This window comes from Acipenser ruthenus, chromosome 2 (genome assembly GCF_902713425.1).
Source record: "Acipenser ruthenus chromosome 2, fAciRut3.2 maternal haplotype, whole genome shotgun sequence".
Lineage (NCBI taxonomy): Eukaryota > Metazoa > Chordata > Actinopteri > Acipenseriformes > Acipenseridae > Acipenser > Acipenser ruthenus.
In genome coordinates, this window is record NC_081190.1 from 54,199,595 (window position 1) to 54,224,221 (window position 24,627).

The 24,627-nt window shown below is 36.2% G+C and overlaps 1 protein-coding gene across 5 annotated transcripts in view; it reads right to left on the minus strand.

Moving 5' to 3' along the window:
- LOC117409037 (ephrin type-A receptor 5) overlaps positions 1–24,627 on the minus strand; it is a 237,040-nt gene that overhangs the window by 80,359 nt on the left and 132,054 nt on the right. For 3 of the 5 annotated variants that reach the window (XR_009308251.1, XM_058997144.1, XM_058997127.1), the window contains exons 7-11: positions 23,460–23,619; positions 22,576–22,681; positions 10,869–10,936; positions 6,596–6,721; positions 6,311–6,496 (exon numbers count right to left, since the gene is read on the minus strand). Coding sequence is in view for 4 of the 5 variants with exons in the window: in XM_058997144.1 (XP_058853127.1) it covers positions 6,311–6,496; positions 6,596–6,721; positions 10,869–10,936; positions 22,576–22,681; positions 23,460–23,619 (646 nt within the window). In the remaining variant the exon portion in view is untranslated. The remainder of the gene's footprint in view (positions 1–6,310; positions 6,497–6,595; positions 6,722–10,868; positions 10,937–22,575; positions 22,682–23,459; positions 23,620–24,627) is intronic. The other 2 variants (XM_058997136.1, XM_058997160.1) reach the window with 1 other exon arrangement.

The window sequence follows — 24,627 nt, forward strand, 5'->3', positions numbered from 1 at the left end:
GTATGGCTCATCCCCATGGCGTGCTCTGAAGTTACAAAATCTATGTAACAATCATGCTAACATAGCTTAAATCTACTCGTTCCCACTTCTAATTGAGTAACGCCTGTTATGTAATATGTTAACGTAACATTATTCAGTAGGTTTCATTCAACCTTATAAAGCAAAATTAGATAATTCTAGGGTGATGCAAAACTTTTGGCCATAGCTGTAGTACAGCATGTGCTTAGCCTTATGTACATATAAACAACTAAAATGAAACCTTTCAATGCAAAAAAAGTTGTAAGAGCTTATTTTAAAAACCTGAAAAGCAAAATCAAAAACGGTTACTGTATGAATTGACCATTACATGCAGAATTGCTTAAAATTAAAAATGCATAACAGTAAATAATAATGTTCACTCTCAGTAAGATCACTTGTGAATCATTCTACACCTTTCTGATGGTACTACGAAATGACATTCTTAGTGCTTAATTAGCAGTCTATTCCTGCCTAAACTTAATTGATGATATTTATGCACAGCAGTCTGCAACTATTTTGGTACCTAATTTTCCACTAGCTTGGCTCTGTGGTATAAGATTAATTAGTATTCTCTTAGATGTATCATTTATATTTCCATGTAAATGTTATAAAGAACTATGTCATTATATTATACATAAATTCTGGTTATGTATGCAGAGAAAATGGAAACAGGGAAATAGTACACATTTGTTTTTAGTATTTTTGTTAATTAGTTTTGTCAAAATCAACCAAATCAAAGTAGAACAAAAAAAAACTATTGAAACAATTAATGAAGAACTACTGAATTTAAAGCAAAACAAAATCATGCAGAGCTTAGTTTAGGCTTATGCATATAGGCAACACATAGAACCAATTTCATATTGCCTGCATATGGTTGTAATTCAAATTATCCATAATTACTGAAGTCTCTTCAAGGGTCAATAAGTCTTAAATTGTGTCACTGTTCATTGATTTGCTTGCATTAACACGTGTGGCTATGTTGCTTATATAGTATAATTATGCACCCATGTCAATGTATGTAAAGGTTCTAATTTTCATATCAGGCATATTCTGAAGTAGAAAACATATGTTGACAACAGAGGGTGTTGGTACACTTTTGTAGTTCTTTGCTGGAGGCTCTATTATGGGTACAGTAAATGATATGTTTGTAAAATGTAAAGCTCTGTCCATGTGTTTTATGTTCAATAAGACATCATGCAATAAAAACACATTGGTGTATGTACTGTATATACGACTTCTAATAAGTCATGAAACCTAACAATAAAGGCCCTTTATTATTTGTATATAACATTTCACTACTATGTTTATTAAAAAGAAAAAGAGCAAGTTATAAATATTGAGAGACAGACAGAAAATCAGCTCACCTGCTTCTATTTGCTGTGAATGCTAACAACTGTTTATAACAAACACATTGCTAACCATTGCTGTCTCCTGTGCGATACATATTGCTGAGATATATATTGGTTGTTTTTACATTTTTATTCACATATCTTGTTCATAAATCAACTGGAGAATTAAGGCAAAAAAAAATTCAGAAAACTTCTTCTGGTGAATTGGTTTCTATTGCAAACTTGAATGCGTTCAAGATCAATATTGGTTTTCATGGTGTCTTCACATCGAATGTGAATAAATAATGTGTTTAGTTTCATTCGTGACCCAGGGTATATGACTATAAATATCAAAACAATTGTTATTATGTTGAAAAAATATTTAAGTAGAACATATAGCACAGGAGACAGCAACTGTAGTTGTGCGCTTGTTGTAAACACTAAAGGATGTTCAGTAACACATTAACATGTATCAGTTTTCAGGACTGCAGTCAATTGAAAGGACTGCCTTGTATTGCTAACTTATGAATTATTTACATAAATGTAACTACCAAAGATAAAGCCATATATTTTGTGTCATATTTCGTTCATCCACATCTTCACGGGGCAGAAGCCAGGCTATCTGTAGAGATGTCATCTGACTTCTCGGAGAGCCGCCCACCATTGCACATAAACAGAGGCTTGAGAACCTGAAGGAAGAAAGAAAGTGGACTGGCTCGTTGAGAGCTACCCTTTATGAGGTGAATTATAGACTTCCAAAGCTGTGGAGGAGATGCATCGTCCATTATTACATATTTGCCTTCCTCCTGCGAATCTGATTCTTCGCTCAAATTTGTCTTCCCTTGTAGATTGCTCAGGTGGGATTGAAGAATGGATGGAGTTAGGGATCGAGATTCTCTTAGAGAAATGGGGAGGAGTGATGCAGACTGCTGATCTGGAAGAGGTTGATGCTATAGCAGCTTTAGGGCAGAGAGAGGCTGAGTGGCTGGTGGAACCGCAGACCCCGCATGCGTTGGCTCTGAGGCTGCTAAAAATCCTGTTGAATAGGTCTAGATCAGGTTGTGCCTAGTCGATGACGTGATTATCTGTTGCCAAAATGGCTGCTGCTTTAGCTGAAAATGATTTGTGGTAATCGGAAAACATGGTTCCTCCATATATGACAGATAGTGCCACTATATAGAATTCGTTCTTGTCTGCGGTTTGGGTATACTGAACATAGCACAGCTCTGTATATAGCGCAGGCAAGGATGAATTCCCCCAAACTTAGATTTTCTAATAATTCAACGTGACTAATAAATCTCCACAATCCACCACTCTATGGTCCAGAAATTCAGATGTAGCCATCAGTAGAGAAACCAGATTAACGTCCTTACCTTCGATTATGCTTCGCCAAATCTGTAGGGATATTGAGTGATGACGGGTAGTGGTTGTGGAGGCGGAACCATGTGCTGTGGCAGTTGCAAGGTTTTAGATCGGAGACTTGATCGTAGGGACCGGGGTTGGTATCACACCGGAAGTGACTGTAGCTACAGTAGAGACAGCTGAGTTTACTGCAGGAATGGAGGAAAACACTGTAAGTGCGGAACCTTGCTTCTCTTGCTCGATGCTGGACACCTGTTTATCCAGATTGGTATTGACTGAGGATAAGGTATCCGCGAATGGTTGCATGAATGCTTTTATTTTGTTAAAAATCAGAGGATGTTGCTGCTGAGTTTCGATGACAGGAGCGACTGCCTGCTGGCCAGATGATGTGCTGGCTGCTGCGGAGACAGTCTGCCTGCTGTCTGACCTGGGCCGCTGAACAGCTGAGTGCGGCTGGGTTGTTTTCTTGGGTGGAAAAATTGGTTCTGCCGAGATGGAATTACAATAGAAAATGAAAAGAGATTCCCAATTGCTCCCTGCTGGAATCTTGCTGCCGTTCTTGAGGAGGAACCTTTATGAGTTTGTTGAGAGTCCAGTCCTTAAAGTACAGTCGCTCTGGAGGTGCATCCTGGGCCTGGAGCCATTTTGATCGATTGGGATTGACTCCTTGGATGGTGGGTAGTGGTATGCTGTCCTGCTCGGGAGGCACCTGTTCGGATGTTACTGAGACGCCTGATAGAGAGAAGAGTGGTGGGCTAACCAGATCCTGGGTTGAAGCTGTTGGAGAATGTTCCGATACAGAGAATAAGTATTCTTCAGAGACCTCCGTTCTTCTTTGAAACCAGAAAATGTGGATGCCATCATTTTTCTCAACAAAAACAAAAAGTAAATCGTTCAGGATGATGGACGTTATAAAATAAGTTGCACTTGTGAATAGTTCAATTAGTTAAAGTTGAATTGGTTGGTGTTCCCACTTCGTTGGATTTTGTTGCAAAGGATTTTTTTCTAACCGGTTGCTGTCAGTCAAATAGGGATGTCATTGTATACCAGTTTTATGGTAAACCGCAGTATAAACTGCCACGGTTTTGGAAACCGCAACTATTTTTCTATACCATGATTACCGAGTTAACACGGTTTAAGGTAATATGGGCGCGTTTTTTTATTCACCGTTTGTCCATCAGTGTGCCACTGTGTTCATTAGAACTAACTAATGAACATAGACATCTCAAGTTCTGAAATCTGTCATGCATGAGATTATACGAGTAGGATATTAAATAAGTGAGTTAATATAAACCACCCTACTAAACAATGATCGCTAACAAACATTATTGTCATTAAATGAAACACAAATACTCGAAAATATCAGCAAGAACAAGGCACTGTAACTTTTCATCACTGCCTTCCTATTAATTTACCAAACCAAAGAAGTAACAGTAACTATTATCTATCGTATCGGTCAAAGACACACAGTAAGCACACACCAATGCAGATAATCAAAAAGTCTATATTTACTACTATCTAACTAAGTCTAAGATGCTGCAGGCATTTGTATTATTTTTTTTTATTTTAAAGGTATTGTAAAGATGTTGCCATCTCCTCGAGTTGATAGTGTTGTAGGGATTTTGGTTTTATGTATTAAAAAATTAATACAATTTTATTCCCATTTAAAAACAAAAAAATAAGTCCCCTAGATGCAACGGTGTCACACCCACCTTAACTTTTCTTCTTTCCTTTGTGTTCAAAAAACCCCAACAATTTAACATCTTCTCATGATTAAGTTTTGCACTCTGAGAGATCAGTGGGCGGGCACTGCATGTCTTAAAACGCACTCGATTGGCTATTGCTAGGTAACACTTTGCTTCTCTTAACTCAGGGGTTTTCAACCTTTTTTTGAAACTGTACCGCTTCTGTCAGGAGGTTTCAGCTTAAGTACCCTTTACAATTTTCGCTCAATGAATGGTCCCATAGTTGCAATAAAAGGCAGAATAATCTGGTTAACACATTTCTTTTTTTCTCCTGTTTATTTAATATATAATTTTACACAACAGTCTGGGACTGACAAATTGCTGAGACAGAAAACCAAACAGTAGGCTTCATCCTTAAATCTTGGATGCAAAGAATTAAAAGGTAGTATTTAGGAATCTTTCGCTTTCTATTGGGAAAAGTCATTATAAATAATACAAAATAGTCTGCACTGTAAATATTTATCACGTTACTATTTACTTCCCACCTCAGCATAATTATGTGTGCTGTTTAAAATGATTACAGTATCAAAAAACATTAACCTCAAGATAAAACTATAATTAATTACTAACTAAAAATGATCCAAAGGGACTCTGTATAACTTTATGTCACTTTGACTTTCTAAATTGTTTTTTCCTTCATTTTTCTATTGCAAGTAAGAAATAAATCAAACACCAAACACATATTCAACCAGCCGCTATTGCTGTTAACAAAATGCAGCTGCAGTAATAAACAAAAAACATAAAAGTATGATGACTATTTATGTTTACCAGAGCATTTATACTTCTAAAAAATGCAGAAATACTGTGCTTCACTGATACGACAAGTTGAAAACAGCAAAGATCATGAGCAACACAGAGAGCTCTCCAGGCACAATCACCAGACGCCTGCTTCACCTATATATCAGAGTGGAAATCCACGCAACGTGATAGATTCTGTGTTTTTTGTTTTTTTTTTCTTTTCATTAGCCGTTCACTTTGAGCTGCTAAACAAAAATTAAATAAGTATACATCGTGGTTTAGAGAATATCTAATACAGTTAAAAAAAATTCAAGATCATTATTTTCTCTTACTTTCAAGCGCAAAAATCTTAAGAGTCCGAACTCTTTTCAGCACTAAGTACTGTAACTTTGCATAAAGACAAGGTGGGGCCCCACTATAGAATCTGATGGGATTACATTGTCTTTCATTTTTTATATTTCTAACAATATTCAAATAGTTAAAACGTAGATGGAACAGAATGCATTGTACAGATGACGTTTAACAAAAACAATGTTATTTTGATTCTTGCACCATTGCATGTATAGGCGTAATCCTTTGTGCACCCTCTGCTGCAGCAAACCACAACTCAACTCCTGCTATTTATTTGAACAATGTCGCACCAGTCTCGCAATGTATAATGCTAGAGATCTCGCTAAGAAGACGCAACAACTATTTAAATTAGTATATTGTGGCTCTCTTCATTAACATATTTTTTCTTAGTACATATGACAAAATGTTTTCTTTACTAAGTGTCACAACGTAAATGCAAATTGCGGTATATTTGCGCTGCGACCAGCCCATCTTAGTACATCTACGCCTTAGTGTCCTATATAGAAAAAGTCATACAAAAATGATATGCATTCCCAAGATAGGGCTCCATTTACCGGTTTGCTGTGTTAAGTGGAGTTATTTTTTATATAATTTTTTTCAAGTCTGCAGTGTCCAGGAGACAAATACCCTCTCTTTTTCAGTGGAGTGCTACAGTATATGACTGTTTGGTCTTGAAGTTAACTTGTATGAATACATCTACTGTATAATGCACAGAAATTATTACATATTAACCTTACCATTTTTTGCAGAGCTGAACAAAATACTTACTCTTCGTCACCACCCCTTCTAAATGGATGATGTTGGGATGATCAAACTGCCCCATGATGCTAGCTTCTCCTAGGAAGTCTCTCCTCTGCTTATCAGTGTAGCCTGCTTTCAGAGTTTTGATAGCCACAGGGATCTCCCTTTTTCCAGGGAGCTTTAGACGTCCGCTGCACACTTCTCCAAATTCACCTATGTAAGGGGAAGAAGGAAAGAATACATCAAACAATCAGTGTTCATCGAGGGCTAGATAAAATGATATGCAAAGTGAAAAAGATTATTTTTTCTTACCAGCTCCTATAACTCTTTCTATTGTAATGCACGATCCATCTATTTCCTTTGCAAATTCGTGGACAGCTTGATTAGGGTCTTCATAGGTATGAGGGTCAATATATGTCCGCACACCAGGCAGTTTAACTGTGTAAAGAAAGTATATTTCTAATTACAATTGAACATTTTGGATACCATTTTAACCACTTCTGATGTTTGAATGTATCAAATCTTAATTGAGACTTTTTTATGGCAACCAGGAAATTCAGCTTCATTTACAACAGTGCTGCTATAATTATGCAATAAGACATGCGAGGGCAAGGGTTGTGCTGGATATTGTCTTCTTGGTGCGTTGTTAGACACGAGACGCAGCTGAGTGCCTTATTGCTTTCATAAAACAGATTTATAAAACGTTTTATAAAAAGGAAAGGAGAAATCTAGATAGTTTCTAAAGTGTGTGTTTGTCTGTTTTGGCCACCGTGCTGTTTTCTTTTACACAGTGTTTTGTTTGTTTATTTTTTGCAATAAATACACGTATCAACGCTTCACTCGCACTACTATGTCTGTATTTTCTGGTCTGACGTCACCCACAAAGCCATCTTGTGACAATGTGTAGTCCCTACAGCGAAAGTACAGGGTCTATTTTACACTTGTGGAAGGATATATTCAATAAAAATAAATTGAAAATTTATAATAAAACCATTTTATAAGCACAATAACTCACGACAGGATGTATCTTTCCGCACTTCTAGGTGGCTGAAGGCCTAGGGCCTTGTGTCTCACAATGTAACCAGGCTGGCGGTAAAGTATGTCCAAGCTATAGCCTTTAATAGCTCTGATTATCAAGTGTAAAAACTGTGAAAAAGTGTATCACTGTGAGCTACGTTCAAATTGTGAGGAATAAATTGCTGTAATAAAAGTCAATGCAAAGATTAATCAAATTAAGAGGAGAGTGTCAGAGGCGAGGCGGGTTTTGAGCGAGCAAGAGTAAACAACTGCTAAGTATCATGCTGGGGTAAAACCAGCACGCTTATTTGTTTATTTATATTTGTTTGGCCAACGTGCCCTTTTGTTTTGTAGTGTTTTATTGTTTGTTTAAATCTTTTGTTTTTGTTTTATTATTTAATAAAAGCAGCTGAACACCATAGCGTTTCAGCTCTCACCCGTACTTCCTGAGTCTGTTTCTGGTCTGACATCATCAGTGAAGGCATCCTGTTCACACATTGTAACAAGCATCTATGCAAAGTTTAATCACATTTGGGCAAATGGTTCTGTATCCTTCGTTAGCTCAGCTAATCAGAGGCTAAAACTCATGCAAAAGTAGGTCACAATGACAAAGATTTGGATACCCCATACCAAGTTTCATCACAACTGCATAAGAGATTCTCGAGATATACTGCAGTTAAAATAGACATACAGGTATCTCTGTCGCTGGGGAGAAGAACACAAATAAATGTTACTAAAGCTAATGAGGCAGCAAAAATAATTTTAAAAGCACCCTTAATAAAACATATTAACAACGTTCAACAGCACATGATCAGGGGAGCAGTGAAAATGCAATTTAAAATTGATTTCCACTGCTCCCCTTATCATTGTTTACTGGAACTTTTCCTTGTTAAAGGTGTTGTTGCTAAGGTTTTAAAATACATTTCCTCTGCGCCTCGTATCATTGAATGCTACCCTGCCCATTACATCTCAGTATCTATGCTAAAAGCCTAACCTAGGTTGAGCTGGCATTTCCTGACTTTTGTTGCTTCAAGCTGCACTATTGAAGTTAATTTAATGGTCATTTTTTGGAAGGATTTGTGGCTTCAAGGGCCCAATTCGCAAAGCTTTTACTCGAGAGCTATTTCTTATTAGTTTTAGGATATTAGTTTTTCATTTTAAAAAATTGCTCATAGTAAAAAGCTTTGAAAATACAACCTGCATGAAACTATAATGTCATAATGAATTATGTCTGTTTTTTAAGCCAGCCATACTTTGGTCTGGAATTTATACCTGATTATAAAATAATTCAAAAACTGAAAAACTAAAAGAACAAATGTAGATGGATTATGGCACAGCATACAGTCCATTCACATTATGTTTTGGAAGCAAACCAATATATTTTGTTTCAGATTTAAAAACATAAGTATATCCATTTTAGGCACTTTTTTCTCATTAGGACTAAATCAATGCACTCACTCTGTTCTGTGCATGACATTTGGCTTACGTGTGCTGCCTGAGTAGATGTAAACAAATCAATATTTTATTTTAAGTGATTTTTTTTCTTTTTTAAAACTATTGATATTGTACTTACTCTTTCAAAAGGAGATAAGTAAAAGCCTAGCCTAATGGTAGAACTATTGCTATTGAACTTGTAGTATATCCAAGGGTCTTAAATGATAGCATGACATTATGAATGATATTTGCTACATTTACAATGATAATAGAGGTAGCTTGCTATTATTTTTGTGCTATTATTTCTGGAAAAAAATCCCTTGACCCAATTCTTTTTTTACAACAAACTTCTAAGTGCTGCGCCAGAGGGTGTCATTTTTTGTTAATAATTCTGATAGCATGCATCATAAGAACGTACTAATAATTAAATGTGCCTTCCATTAAAAAGGGTGTTTACAATGACTTTGTAAGTCTTTAGAATTATATTACAGAACTGGTCCAATTTTACTTACCTAATCGCGGCCATCCGAGTTTACAACAGATCTAACTGGTAAATGTTTCTGTTAAGATTCCCTCATAGCACAAAAGGGATTCCTTAATGTGCAATGCTAAAGTTGTGCCGACATGCTGCCACCACTACTAATTAAATTAAGTTTAGTATTTTAAGTTAATATATGCTTTGTTTTTTGGTTACTCAGCATTGCAACTATCAGAATTGTTACCCTATAACAAGAACTTCATAAAATGTATTTTGTATTAAAATATTTTTCAACAGCAGGATTCGATGCTATGACCTTAAGAACCGTAAGCTATGGATTTATTGATTGATTTAAACGGAGAGCTCAGCTCAGTGCTGAGATTTCAGTGATTTATCAGCCACAGTCTGGAGGTATGTATATCAACATATATATATATATATATATATATATATATATATATATATATATATATATATATATATATATATATATATATTTGACTTCTAATTTATATACAGATTAACCAGTTTTGACATTATTCAGAGATGTATTTTTTTAAATTCCTTAGAATGTACTTCTTACAATCGTGGGGAAGCACTCATGACTGATGTAACTCTGTGCCCTATCCCTGGTTCAAATGGTCCAAAATCTAGAAAAGTATAGTATGGTGACAGTATGATGACATCACAAATCTAGAAAAAGAATGTTCCATTCTGGGTGCCAAAAGTCGTTGCAAACATAGCCAGTTTGCCCCTGATTCGCAAAGTTCTAACTAATGCGTTATAAAAATATTGTTTTGTTCTTGTCTGTTTTAGATAACAGTTTCATGAATATTTAAATTTATCATAGCAAACAGTCTTTGAATTACTAATGAGTAAAAACATTTTGAATATGGTCCAACATTTCATTTTAAGGATTCTTCAGACAAGGGTAGAGACCCTTGTCTGGATACATTGCCTAATTACTCAACCACCAATACATTTAACTTATTACTCTTTTAGTATACTAAATACAGTGTTCAGAAAACACTTGAAACAACTGATTTATCTGTTTTATTTATTTTGCACATATTTTAGTTTGACACAAATCAACCACATGACAAGAGTAGAGAGAGGTCATGGTTTTCCCTTGTAGAAGTGAAGTGGCATTGTATCTGTCTGTCAATCCGCCCTCTAACTCTCTTATCTCATTCACATAGACCACTGACAGGTCTCTGTAAGATGAGTAATTGTATTGCAGCCAGTCAGACACAAACTGCAGTTTATGCTCAAATCAGACAGGAAAAAGATTGAGCTTGTATTTTTCTATTTAATTAGCAATATAGCAGGGCTTGACACTTGCACTTGTTTATGTATATTATTGAATTGACCAGATGACAGGAGTTTTAATAATTAGGCTCTAAACTAATCAAACTTATCACAGCATGACTAAATCAAACCTGAGTCTGTAGGGTTACTAACAGGAATTGTCTACGCAGATATAAGGGTAGAACATCAAACACCAGGCAGACAAGGTAGTTCTAAAATAAGGACTGGGTGAAGGGCTGGTGTGAGTTTCAAGCCATGAAATAAATATTATATTGTATTCTTGCCTGAAGCCTAGTTTGCGCTCTGAACTTACTGTGACCCTGTGCATTTAGTTTATAAGTGACTTACTGTGTCCATTGTGAAAGTGCATCTTTTCCTCCTCTGGATCCTGTTTGGCTTTACTGTAGCCACAGCGCCTGGGATAAAAACACAGTGCATCAATCTCACTTTAGAAATGTGTCAATATCCTCTTTTCGAAACACTACTCGCCAGGACACAGGCTTGGTTCTCCTCAGTAATTTATCTTGGCTGTTTTAATGTGTCCTACAGATACAGTGTTTGCAGTAAACAAAAATGTGAGACAAGCGAGGCATCTGTTTATCGGATTCTCTGTAAACACAAAACGACAGCAGATGAACATCTTGATGAGCAAGATTATCAGAAGTTTTGCAAGACAGGAGTTAATAGTGATATTACTAGGTCAATATATTGTACTTCTTTACATCCTTAGCTGTTATGTTTTCTGCAACTAAATTACATTTTTTTTTCCATTATTCAAATAAATTATACAAAATAAATGAAGCAATTTCTATTGGCTTTACAAAGTATACAGCAAACTCTAAAACAGGACATGTAAATACCCAACTATGGAAAATACAAGGTCAGATGTTTTTCAAATATTTCACAGTAGATAGAAACAAGCTGCTTATGGTACTGCATTTGAGCAGGCTTACTGTGACGGGGTATTATTTTGTATTTGTGTTGTGCTATTATTGTTTCACTGTATTGTTTGTGTAAAACACTGCGTTTTATTGTTATTGTTTGACAGCCTAGATGGGGTTAAAATGCCCCATCCAGATAAAACTGTGAGAATGTGTGGTTAACAGCGACTGATTATTGACAAACTGGCTGTTGACCACGCATATGAGATACCCCATGCCGAATGTGGCAGAGGGATAAACTAGGTCATTCATAGCCAGTTAATCCCTCTATCCACAATATAAAAAACCCACAGCTTTGGCTGAACATGGTTGGTGTGTTCAGGGAGAAAGAACGTGAGTTAAAGAGAAACTGAAATGAAAATAACAATTGCTATTCATGCTGGCTTGACACCACCAGCCAGCCTGGTCACACTTACATATTTATATGGGAGGCACACATATTCAAATCCAGGCCGGTAATTCGGGGGATGGTGTCTGACCTTGTTTTTACCTGTTTTTCATAGAGTTTTCATGACTGAAAGGAATACGTTCTTGTTGGTTTTAAACTTGCTGTCAGCAGAGATGTTAAAACTTCTACTGTTAAAATATCTATTTAGTCCCGCTCAGGGTTATAAGACTGAATACTGAATACCCAGTTGAACTTCTTGCGCTGGCATAAAATTCCCTTAATGTTGTTGACATTTTTTAAACTTATTTCCTTAAAATAAATGTCCATATTTTATAGTCTTTAAGTACATTAACAGATCATGCTGTAGTTTTTGTGTGTGTTTTTCAATCTTTGTTTTCTTCTATTTCAGTTAGCTGTTCCTCATCTGCTGTTATGTGTCTACTCTTTGACAGTTGGTGGTGCACTTATTTTATTTGTATATTTTTTTTCAGGTGGTCTGCTGTCTTCACTCAGGAAGTTGGTGTTGTACCAGTTATCTGGAGTTTCTCCACATATATTAAAGGAAATAGGTGGAATGTCACTCATTTGTGGCAGTGGTTTTATAACTAATAACAAATAAAATGGCAGTTTGTCATGGAATTTAGAATGTAGTGGTATGTAGTTGATTTATTCAGTGTGAAGCAGCAATATATATATATATATATATATATATATATATATATATATATATATATATATATATATATATATTTTTTTTTTATATATATATATATATATAAGCATACAGTACAAGACAAGGGGTTTAGAGACTTCTTCCTTTAGTATGATTTTTTTTTTATTCAATGTTTCAAATTATTGCCAATTGCAGATGACTCCTAAAATGATAGTGCTTTATAATGTTGTTGTTTTATAAGCAATGTTATAAAAAACACTGAAACTACAGTAGTCTCTGGCTAAGAGAATACCCCTCCGGAAGCAAGCGAAGTGTTCTTATAGCCAAAGTATTCTCTAAGATGGAGTTAGCCACCAGACACAATATGAATGAATGAATGAATAAATAAATAAATAAATAAATAAATAAATATGTATTACTTATGTATGACACTTGCATCAACATATGAAATGAACTGAACAAGTAAAAGAAAAGCAAATGGGTAAGTGTATGTTAATAAACTATAATAATAAAGTAACAGAAAAACTAACGTTAATAAACTGCCAAACTAAATTAACACAGCACCCCTACACACATTAAAAAATGCAGCAGCAATATACAAGACATGAACATTATTTCACAGAATGGTGAAGCAACTCACCAGAACAGTAAACACCAAATTGCTTGGAGATGTGTCAGGTTTTTTTCAAGAGCTCGAACAATTTCCAGCTTTTTGTAGTAAGAGAAACCGTGGCGCATTTCACCGTTTGTTTACATGTCATTTTGTAGCACTCGTGGAAATCAGAACACAAAATGAGTCAATGATATGATGAAAGTTCTGGAAAGATTTAATAAACCAGTCAGGGTGCCTCAAGACACGATGACAAGTCACTTTGGAAAAGACTGAATAAACCATTTTAAATTAAGTTTGATGATGATGAGTTATCAGGTTACAAAACAGTACTGTATCCGTTGAATAAACCACTTTAAATTAAGTTTGATGATGATGAGTTATCAGGTTACAAAACAGAACTGAATCCATTGTGAACGAATCCCTATCGGTGCCAAGAAGGTGTGCTTTTAAGTGAAGTTCCTGTTCCTTTAGCCGGAGCATTTACAATGGGAAAAATCAGTTTCACCACAAGGGTGTTCCCTTAAACGAAGTGTTCCTATACACAGAGACTACTGTACTACAAAGAAAGATGCAGCCCTTTACAATAATAATAATAATAATAATAATAATAATAATAATAATAATAATAATAAAGCCTTTCACAGCATATCAATATATTTTTTTACACTTTTGTTATTTTCATGAGTGATCGGACACCTGACTGCTTTAAGCTCAGACTCCTGTCCCTTTTTTCATACTGGAATCAAACTGCATACATTTGTTTAAGCAACTGAGACTCTCCCACCAAAAGTCTACAAGTACTACATATACAGTAAGCCCAATATAAACCACTAACAGACTATAACAGTAATGTAATAAACCTTCTGCAGTGAGCCTGAAAGAACGTATTGAACACAGATGGAAACTCTACATACTTAGTACTGAAAATAGCCAGTTCTTTTTAAGCTTTCGGCAGTAGTAATAAATACCAAGCTATGATACAGTAACTGCAGTGCATGTAATGAATGTCTAAGCCTCATCGCAACTGTCTAGGCATATGTAAAATTGTAAAGTGTGACACACATATGTTCATACACCACCACGCTATCCCTGAATCCGGAGATAATCACTCCCAGAAGAGTACAATAAACCAGCCAAATACAAACACATACAAAGACAGTAAGTGGACTGGTCTTATTATTTGTGAAAAATAACGTCAGTTTTCTTACATATGCTTCACACTACAATAGGTTTTCTATGAATCAGCCCAAGGTCTTTGTTTTCACTGAGAAAATAACACATTCACACTTTGTAAAAGTGATCGTTCTAATTTCCATTGAAAAAAACGGTTCTTGCTGCTCGGATCGTTAAAAAAGTGGGTTCATTATACAGTTGTAGTTAAAAGTTTACATACCCCAATGGAAATTTATAATTTCTAGAAATTTCTCGAAAAACAAAAATATTTAGAAAAAATCTTCTGTAACAAAAGTTTTGTGGATGAGGAAAAAAAGTTACAAGAAATAGATGTCTACAATTATTTGTTTCAGTAGTTTTATTTTTGCAAAAAAGAAAAAAATACTAATTCTAAAGTATTCATACCCTTTGATGCTATGATAGTATTGTCTACAATGTGCTAGAAATTTCAATATGATAATGCAGAAACGAATTCTAGGAAAGTCTAGAAAATGCTGGATTGTAGGTGAACATTCTTAGAGTGTAAAAAGGTTAGGCATAGCATGATTGCTTTCATTACCAATAAGTCAATATGGGAAAAAGTAAAGAGCTATTTATTGTCATAAAGCTGGAGAAAGATACAAGAAGATTTCCAAGAAATTTGAGTATACCAATTTCAACTATTATTTCATTTTCTACTCTGTTGCATTATGAGCATCAACAATTTACTCAAAGCCTCCACTAGTGTTTTCTACTATTATAACAACCTTGACTTGCATAAAGAAGGAAAAACATTGAGTGAAATAGCTCGCATCACTCGATTTTCAAGGCGTTTCCGAAGCATAATCAACAAGTACAGAGAAACATCATCTATAAATGACAAACCCAGGACTGGAAGACCCAGAAAGCTGTCTAACAAGGATGAGCAATACTTGAAGATAATAATATCCTTAAGGAATAGAAAGAAGACAAGCGTTGAATTGACAATAGAACTGGCAGAAGTCACAACACATGTGTTTTTGTCCATCAAATCACAGTACAAAGGTCACTCTTGAAATCAGGACTTAAAGGATGTGTTGCAGTAAGAATACCTCTGTTAAGAAAGGGGAACAAGACTAAAGAAGACAGAAATGGGATTAGGGAACAATGGTCAAAGGTGCTTTGGACTGTTGATGGATGGACAAAGACACCTGGCTCATAATGCATCAGAGTAGAAAAATGCAACATGTCTAAGACTTTTGCACAGCAGTGTATATTTCAAATTATTTTTGACCCTATTACCCTTCCAAATGCAAAAAGTGAGTTTATTAGTATTATGTGCATTGTTATCAGTAAAACCATAATTATATGATTTAATGTAGTTATACTTTCATTTATTGTCTTACCGCATAGCATAGTGATAAAGAAGATAAGTGCTAAAACCTATGCCAAAAGTCAATTTATTTACTGCATGTATTTTCATTCCCGCACTACAGAATGAACACAACAAAATAATGTACTGTACAAATGAAACTGTACTGTATGTATGACATATGTAGCATGTCCCCCAAGGGTCAGTCTTGGGTCCTCTCCTGTTCTCTCTCCACACCCGCTCCTTGGGCCCCCTCATCGCATCCTATGGTTTCTCATACCATTTCTATGCTGATGATGCTCAGATTTTCCTCTCCTTCCCCACCTCTGACTCCACCATCTCCTCCCGTATCTCTACCTGTCTGTCTGCTATTTCCTCCTGGATGCACTCGCATCACCTCAAACTCAACCTCTCTAAATCTGACCTCCTTTTCTTTCCCTCCTCCTCCCCCTCCTCTGATCTCTCTATATCTGTTCCTCTGGAATCTACCACACTCTCTCCCTCTTCCTCCGCTAAGAACCTTGAAGTCACCCTGGACCCCTGCCTCTCTTATTCCCAGCACATCTCCACTCTGGCACGCACTTGCCGATTCTTCCTGAGCAACATCCGAAGAATCCGACCCTTCCTCACCAACTATGCTACCCAGCTCCTGGTCCAGGCCCTGGTACTCTCCCGCCTAGACTACTGCAACTCCCTCCTGGCTGGCCTCCCTGCGTCCGCCACCCGTCCGCTCCAGCTCATCCAGAACTCTGCTGCCCGCCTGGTGTTCTCTCTGCCTCGCTTCGCCCACGCTACTCCACTACTCCGCTCGCTCCACTGGCTCCCGATCACCGCTCGCATCCAGTTCAAGACTCTTGTACTAGCCTACAGATGCCTTGACCAGTCTGCACCCAGCTACCTCCAGACCCTCATCTCTCCCTACACCCCCACTCGACCTCTCCGCTCCGCCTGCACTAGAAGACTAGCTCTACCACCGCTACGCTCCCCTGCCTCCAAAGCCCGCTCCTTCTCCACCCTTGCTCCGCATTGGTGGAATGACCTTCCTACAGATGTCAGGACTGCCCAGTCCCTGACCACATTCCGGTGCCTCCTTAAGACTCACCTCTTCAAAGAGCACCTGTAGAACTCCTCTGTTTGTATCCTGGGACACTATCACCCTTCATGTAAATGTGCTTTATTTTGCTCTTATCAGCCCCCTATTTTACTGCATTTAATCCTGTACTTCAGAATACTGTAATCTGCCAAGTTTTTAACCTGTAGTACTTTGTATTTAATCACATCCTGATGTAACTATCACTATTTAATCATATCCTGATGTAACTATCACTATTACCTGCTGTATTATTGAATTGTGGTTTGTCAAACTTGTACTTTGCTTGAACAAAAGTTATTGTATTTCTTGCTCTTATTGTATTACTTGTATTGTAACGCTTGAAATGTTTTTGCTTACGATTGTAAGTCGCCCTGGATAAGGGCGTCTGCTAAGAAATAAATAATAATAATAATAATGTCACCAACATGACATTCAACTAAGTTTGTTTTCTATTTACCATTGCAAAGGTCTCAGTCCACTTTGGAGAAAAAAAAGTCAATGATGCTCTTTTGTTGCAGATGAGACGAAAGAAGATGGGAAAGAATGCCAGAAAGTTGGCAAAGCTTGTATGGTGACTCGTCTATGCCCTGTTGCACTAGCAGCAACTGCAATGTATCGACTGCTGCAAGTTTGATTTGAGGGTGCTGAATGTCAGTATCATTGTTTCCTTTGTCATCATCATCATCACCACTTTTTAATAAAATAAAAATCTATATACACAATTTCTAGTAATTTAACAAATCATCTTCATAAAAAACATATTTAATTGAAAGTATTCGTTCATGACTAGAGCATTGTCATCGCTGCTTTAGTATTTTGTGTGTCCTCCTTTTATTAAGACTTTCACATGTTTATGATAATTCTTAACCAGTATGTTGCATCTTGTTGGTGAAATCTGAGCCCATTCTATCTTGCATATTTCCTTCAGCTCAGTCACACTGGCTACACAATGCTTGGCTACAGCTTTTTTCAGATCAGTCCAACGCATTTCTATTGGATTGAGATCTGGTGATTGTGAAGGCCATTCCAGAACTTCTATCTTTGTTTTCTTCAATAATTCCATTTGAAAGACTGAAACAAGGAAGACCAGATTCAGAAGAGCAATTCAGCCATGCGTTTAGATGCCGACTACCTGCCAGCCAAATAACACCAAGTATGGTGAATCAGAACTTTGGATTTGTGAACATTTTGGACCTTTGTTCTCAGCTATAAAGAAACCTTATCGAGACTTAAAAGAACCAATAGTCATCAGTGGTGAGCTGCAGTCTAATAAATATTGTTGGCACCCTGACAGTCAACACTGCCCAATGTGAACGAGGATTCAATAGGATGAATATTATTTGCTCCCCTTTGAGATCATGACTAACAGTAGAACACATGAGTGCATTGATTTTTATATCCAATAATGGGCCACCATCCACTACCATATGTGAAGTCTTGGACAGCAAAAATCAGAGGAGGTGCAACTGTATGCATGTCCAGGAAGCACAAAGAGGAGACATCACCACTAGCTCCCCTCTGTTTGTGAATATCTGTTAAAGATCTCTGACATGCGTGAGCATGTCTTAGTGCAAGGGTTAAGTTTTTTTGCTATTTTGTTCACAGTTTGGTATATTTTTCTTCTCTAATATACTTAATAAAATGTTGCACTGGACAGTTGATTTTGTTGAGTTTTCTAAGAGGAATGACCTAGTGGGTTAGGCACTGGGCCCCCTCAGCTCCAGATTTCCACTTGTATAGTCTAAACATAATTCATACGGCAAGATTTGTTTCACAAGAACGAAAACAAGAAAAAGCTGTTGGTTGCACGAATTTGTCAAAAAGACAAATCCACATCTGGTACATTGTTTTTAAAACGCTCCACTTTCCGTCTTTTCTTATCCAAAAAATATTTGGCCAGCAATCGCAGGTCAGTTTGGTCAAAAGGAAAATTCCATTCTGCAACTTTAATAAGGTGATCCCGAATAGCAGCTTCCTTTTCGTCGTTACAAAATGTTGGTGTGCCAGGCTTGCTATTGCATTTGTTTCTAAGGCGGCTGTCTACCATGCTTTGTATGACTCCACATTCCAAAGCTGCCATTTGAATTGATTTCAAAAGATTGTTAAAAAAGGTTAATTTTTTTTTTTTTTTAAATAGTCATGACTCATGACCCAAAGAACCTGTGAGTGTCCTTTCTTCTTGGTGTTTTTAAAATGCATACAAGATATAGCTGTATATGTACAGTGCCTATAGAAAGTCTACTCCCCCTTTCAAAATGTTCACCTTTTGTTGCCTTATAGTCTGGAATTAAAATGCATTACATTTTTTTTTTTTTTCATTTATCTACACATCTTACCCCACAACTTCCAAGTGAAAAAAAATATTCTAGAAATTTGGAGAAAATTAATTAAAAATAAAAAAACTGAAATAGCTTGGTTGGATAAGTGTCCACCCCCCTTGTAATAGCAATCCTAAATTAGCTCAGGTGTAACCAATCGCCTTCAAAATCACACACCAATTTAAGTGGCCTCCACCTGTGTTAAATTGTAGTGATTCACATGATTTCAGGATAAAAGCAGCAGTTCTTGTAGGTTCCCTCTGCTGGGTAGTGCATTTCAAAGCAAAGACTCAACCATGAGCACCAAGGCGCTTTCAAAAGAACTCCGGGACAAAGTTGTTGAAAGGCACAGATCAGGGGATGAGTATAAAAAAATATCAAAGGCCTTGAATATCCCTTGAAGCACGGTCAAGACGATTATTAAGAAGTGGAAGGTGTATGGCACCACCAAGACCCTGCCTAGATCAGGCCGTCCCTCCAAACTGGATGACAGAGCAAGAAGGAGACTGATCAGAGAGGCTACCAAGAGGCCAATGGCAACTTTGCAAGAGCTACATGGCTTTTATGGCCAAGACTGGTCAAAGTGTGCATGTGACAACAATATCCCAAGCACTCCACAAATCTGACCTGTATGGTAGGGTGGCAAGAAGGAAGCCATTACTCAAAAAAGCCCACCTTGAATCCCATTTGAAGTTTGCAAAAAAACACTCAGGAGATTCTGTAGCCATGTGGCAAAAAGGTTTGTGGTCTGACAAAACTAAAATGGAACTTTTTGGCCTAAATGCAAAGCGTTATGTTTGGCGCAAACCCAACACAGCGCATCACCCAAAGAACACCATCCCTACTGTGAAGCATGGTGGTGGCAGCATCATGTTATGGGGATGTTTCTCATCGGCAGGGACTGGGGCACTTGTCAGGATAGAAGGGAAAATGAATGGAGCAAAGTACAGAGAAGTCCTTGAGGAAAACCTGCTGCTCTCTGCAAGAAAGTTCATTTTTCAGCATGACAATGGCCCAAAGCACACAACCAAAGCTACACTGGAGTGGCTAAGGAACAAAACGTTAAATGTCCTTGAGTGGTCCAGTCAGAGTCCCGACCTAAATCCAATTGAAAATTTGTGGCATGACTTGAAGATTGTTGTCCATCAACGCTCCCCAAGGAACTTGAACAGTTTTGTAAAGAAGAATGGTCAAATATTGCCAAATCTAGGTGTGCAAAGTTGGTAGAGACCCAACAGACTCACAGCTGTAATTGCTGCCAAAGGTGCTTCCACCAAGTATTAACTTAGGGGAGGTGGAGACTTATCCAATTATGATCTTTCAGTTTTGTATTTTTAATATATAATTTTTTTCTCAATAAAACCTTTTTTCCCCTTAACAGTGTGGAGTATGGTGTGTAGATAAGTGGGAAAAAAATCCTAATTTAAATGCATGAAACTCTGAGGCACTGACACAACAAAATGTGAAAAAAGTTCAAGGAGGTGTAGACTTTCTATAGGAAATGTATGTAAGTAAGTTTCACAGTGACATTATACATTATTTTTGACAGTCTGAACACTCTTTAAAAATAGATTATTTACCCGACAGTGTTTGGCTGACACTATTTTAGTGATGTTGTGCACAGGTTTAAGAAAGCTTTTTAAAATTACACCCAATAAAGAGTATTAGCATGCTGGTATTTCTCGAGGTCTGTGTTGCACTTAATGGTCTGCTAATGTGCTTAAAACAGTCATTAACAATATATTCCTTAAAGTTCTGTAAATATGACCCTAAACATCTTCTAGATAACAGAATGCCAATGTCTGTTTTTACAAATGCAAACTATAACTATAACTATACTCAAATCTGGCATTTCAAATCCAAGAAGTCGGTTTAAGGTCATGGCTAAGCTTCCATGTTTAACACAGGATATTGTTATTGATTTGGTTTCCTGGTTGATAATTACCCATGACAGTTCTAAAATATAGCTGTTTAGACAAACGGACAACAATTTTTAGATTCCCAGCGTTGTCAAGGTTGAATCAGGAAGTTGTAACATTTCCGTTACAACTCCTTTAAAGAGGAAGTATTTCATGCAGACCATGGTGTCAAACTGGCCTCAGGTTCAGGCTAAGGAGCGGTAGGCTGTACACTGACATAAAAGCAAGCTCAAGCACAAGGGTTGTCCATATAAATCTGTTTCACATCTGGTGGAAGAAATTAAAACCTAGTTTGCAGGAAGGCTGATTTGTAAAGCAGCATTACCAATACCCCTAATGGCAACAGACAGAAATTAATGGCTTAATTTATTAGACATTTTCCCAATAACTTTATTCGTACCACAGATAACATTTTCCTTAAATGAGACGCTTTTTACTAAAGTAGTAAATGTTGTAATGTTTAGTTGCTAACAAATCCTATCACCCATAACACTCAATATTTAGACATTTAGAAATACTAAAAGAAACGTAAAAAGATTGAAAAAGACTTCTAGCCAAAATGTTTGTCACTGAATGTAAGTTTATTTTTGTGTTTCTAAACAAATCCTAAACAGCATTGTATTAACTGATATTCCCTTTTTTAATGTCACTTATTTATGGTAACCTGATGCATTGTAAACTTCTGTAATTGAAATAATATGTGATACGAACAAAAATAAATATCACACATAATACGTTTAGTCTACTTTTTTATTTCAAATTTGTAAATAGTTTAAATAGTAAATATCAGAATGATTCAACATTTTCTTGTAAAATATAATAAAAACAACAATAAAATAATTTCGTTTTTAGGCTGGATGTAACAGTCTCAACACAGGCCATTTCGCTTTAAATTTACGTAAACATACTTGTTCAATAAAACTGCTTCTGGTGTACAGAGGTCAAGGTTGAACGAGGCGCACTGTCACATTCATGCTGAAATGTAGCTGCAGTTTACTTCAGTATCTAGTGCATTGTTACTATTGAACAAGCTGTTTAAAGATGCAGAAAATGATAAAAATCCAGATGACAAAGACAAACTAATATGAATATATATTGATTATTACTGCACATAAGTATTTGTAATCTTTAAAGTAAAAAGGTAAGTTTGTTTATATTATTGATTGGTGGCACTGGTGAGCATGTAACTTCCTTAGAATTTAGAAGTGTACCAATAAATACTTCCTGTGTTAACTGTTATTTAATAGTACTGTTTGCGTATCTCATAATGTGACGAGGGACGACGACTCCATTTTAGCCTTTTATCTTAACTGCGCAATAACGCAGATTTGTTTTATTTTTTATCAGAGAATTTATTTTTTTTTATTTGTGAAATCATTATGGTATGGTATCATCTACATTACCACTCTTTTTAAACACCCATGTCATGTCAGACCTCAATCCATGACAAACAGAGAAACCATGCAGCGTTAATTTTACAAAAACTTTTATAAGACACAACCAATTTGTAAAAAGCAGTTTACTTATACTGTAGACTCTGGCTTATTATCAGAACTTTGAATACACCCAGTATATAAATATGTATATATTTGAAATGCTGGTCCTACCTTCCGCTAAGGAGGAATCCAGTAACTACAGCCAGCAGGATCACACCCACTGTGATAGACACAGCGATTATGGGCACCTGGCTCTGATCACTTGATGCAGCGACTGCTGGGTACAAAAACAACAAACAACTGGAATTATCATGAATGACCGTTTCAAAGGTCAATACAAGTAATGTATACCCTGCTTCACGGTTTAATCACATTTCGAAAAGAAACTCTCAAGATATACTTACAACTGTGACATACGAACTGACATCATTTGAGGAATAAAAATAATCCTGGCTAGATTTATTTGAGACTGTTACATCCAGCCTAAATATGGAAGTAATACATAAAAAAACAGCAGAAACACCATATAGCACCCTAATTAAAATGTGACCAGTCAACATTTATGAACATACGCAAACTATACAAAGATCTGTGTAATTATGTGCCACTCTGTACATTTTAAAATATACAGTATTACCCCTTGGAAAAGGAAAAATAGTGTAATCATGCTAGAATGGTAAATACATGGTACAGTGTAAGTATGATAAAGCATAGTAAACTGTAAGCTTACTGTAGTAAACTTTTATAAGGGACTCATTAATTCAACAAAAATGAATCATGAAATAAAAGTTCAGTAATTGCGCCTTTTGGTTTTATTGCCAGAATTAGTGCTTAGCCTTTTTATACAAGTACTTAGCAGTTATTCAATTATTGCCAAAGGGGTAACATCTGTTTCTGCTATTTACGAAAATTACGCTGTCCGATGGCTATATCAATATCAGGGTCCAATATATATATTAATATATATTTATGTACTGTACATACAGTTGGGCTCATCCACTAAAACCCTCAATATTACAAGCATCCCCTGTCACAAAAAGATAGGATTTACTTACAAAAAGGGCTTGTTTCAAACTCGAACCTGCGACTGAAACCACCGTAGCCTGCTGCGGTGCGTGCTCGGATCTGAAAGATGTAAACGGAGGCAGGCTTCAAGCCATCTGCGCTGATCTCCATATCTTTAGACTTAATGATGGTGTAGCTGGTCTCCTGATCCTAATCCACAAATAAATTAAAGACAAGGAAAGTCATTTTACATCATTAAAAAATGGTACATTTAACATTATTGCTTTCAAACAATTTAGTTTTCAGGAGAAAAAAAGAGCACTTCAAAATACTGTAATGAGAAATAAGGCCACTTTCCACATATCTCCATTTTTGACCTAGGATCAATATACAAGTTTACTTTTATGCTTCTTGGAGATGTTAGGCTGCCAACTTTTTTTTTTTTTATCTCACTTTTTTTCATAGCAGTTTTTACTTAATGCACACAATTCTATTGCATATTGTCTTTCTAATGTTTTTTTTTTTAATTATTTTATTTGATCAGCCCCCAGTCTAGGTTGTTCCAATATAACAACATTATTTGTTATAATCATATTTTTAATTCACCTAAATGTTCTGCGTTAGATTGAAACAAGCAACAGCAGATTGTAGTTAAACTAGCCCTAATTTGCAGTGTCCTAAAATAATGTTGTTATATATATATATATATATATATATATATATATATATATATATATATATATATATATACATACAGTGCCTTGCAAAATTCTCTCATATTACTGAATTACAAATGGTACATTGAAATTTCGTTCTGTTTGATATTTTATTTTAAAACACTGAAACTCAAAATCAATTATTGTAAGGTGACATTGGTTTTATGTTGGGAAATATTTTTAAGAAAAATAAAAAAACTGAAATATCTTGCTTGCATAAGTATTCAACCCCCACACATTAATATTTGGTAGAGCCACCTTTCGCTGCAATAACAGCTTTAAGTATTTTGGGGTAAGTATGTACCAGCTTTGCACACAGTGTCGTAGTGATTTTGGCCCATTCTTCTTGGCAGATTTGCTCCAGGTTGTTCAGGTTGGTTGGACGACGCTTGTGGACCACAATTTTCAAATAGTGCCACAGATTCTCAATGGGATTGAGATCAGGACTTTGACTGGGCCACTGTTGGACAGTCACCTTTTTGTTCTTGAGCCACTCCAATGT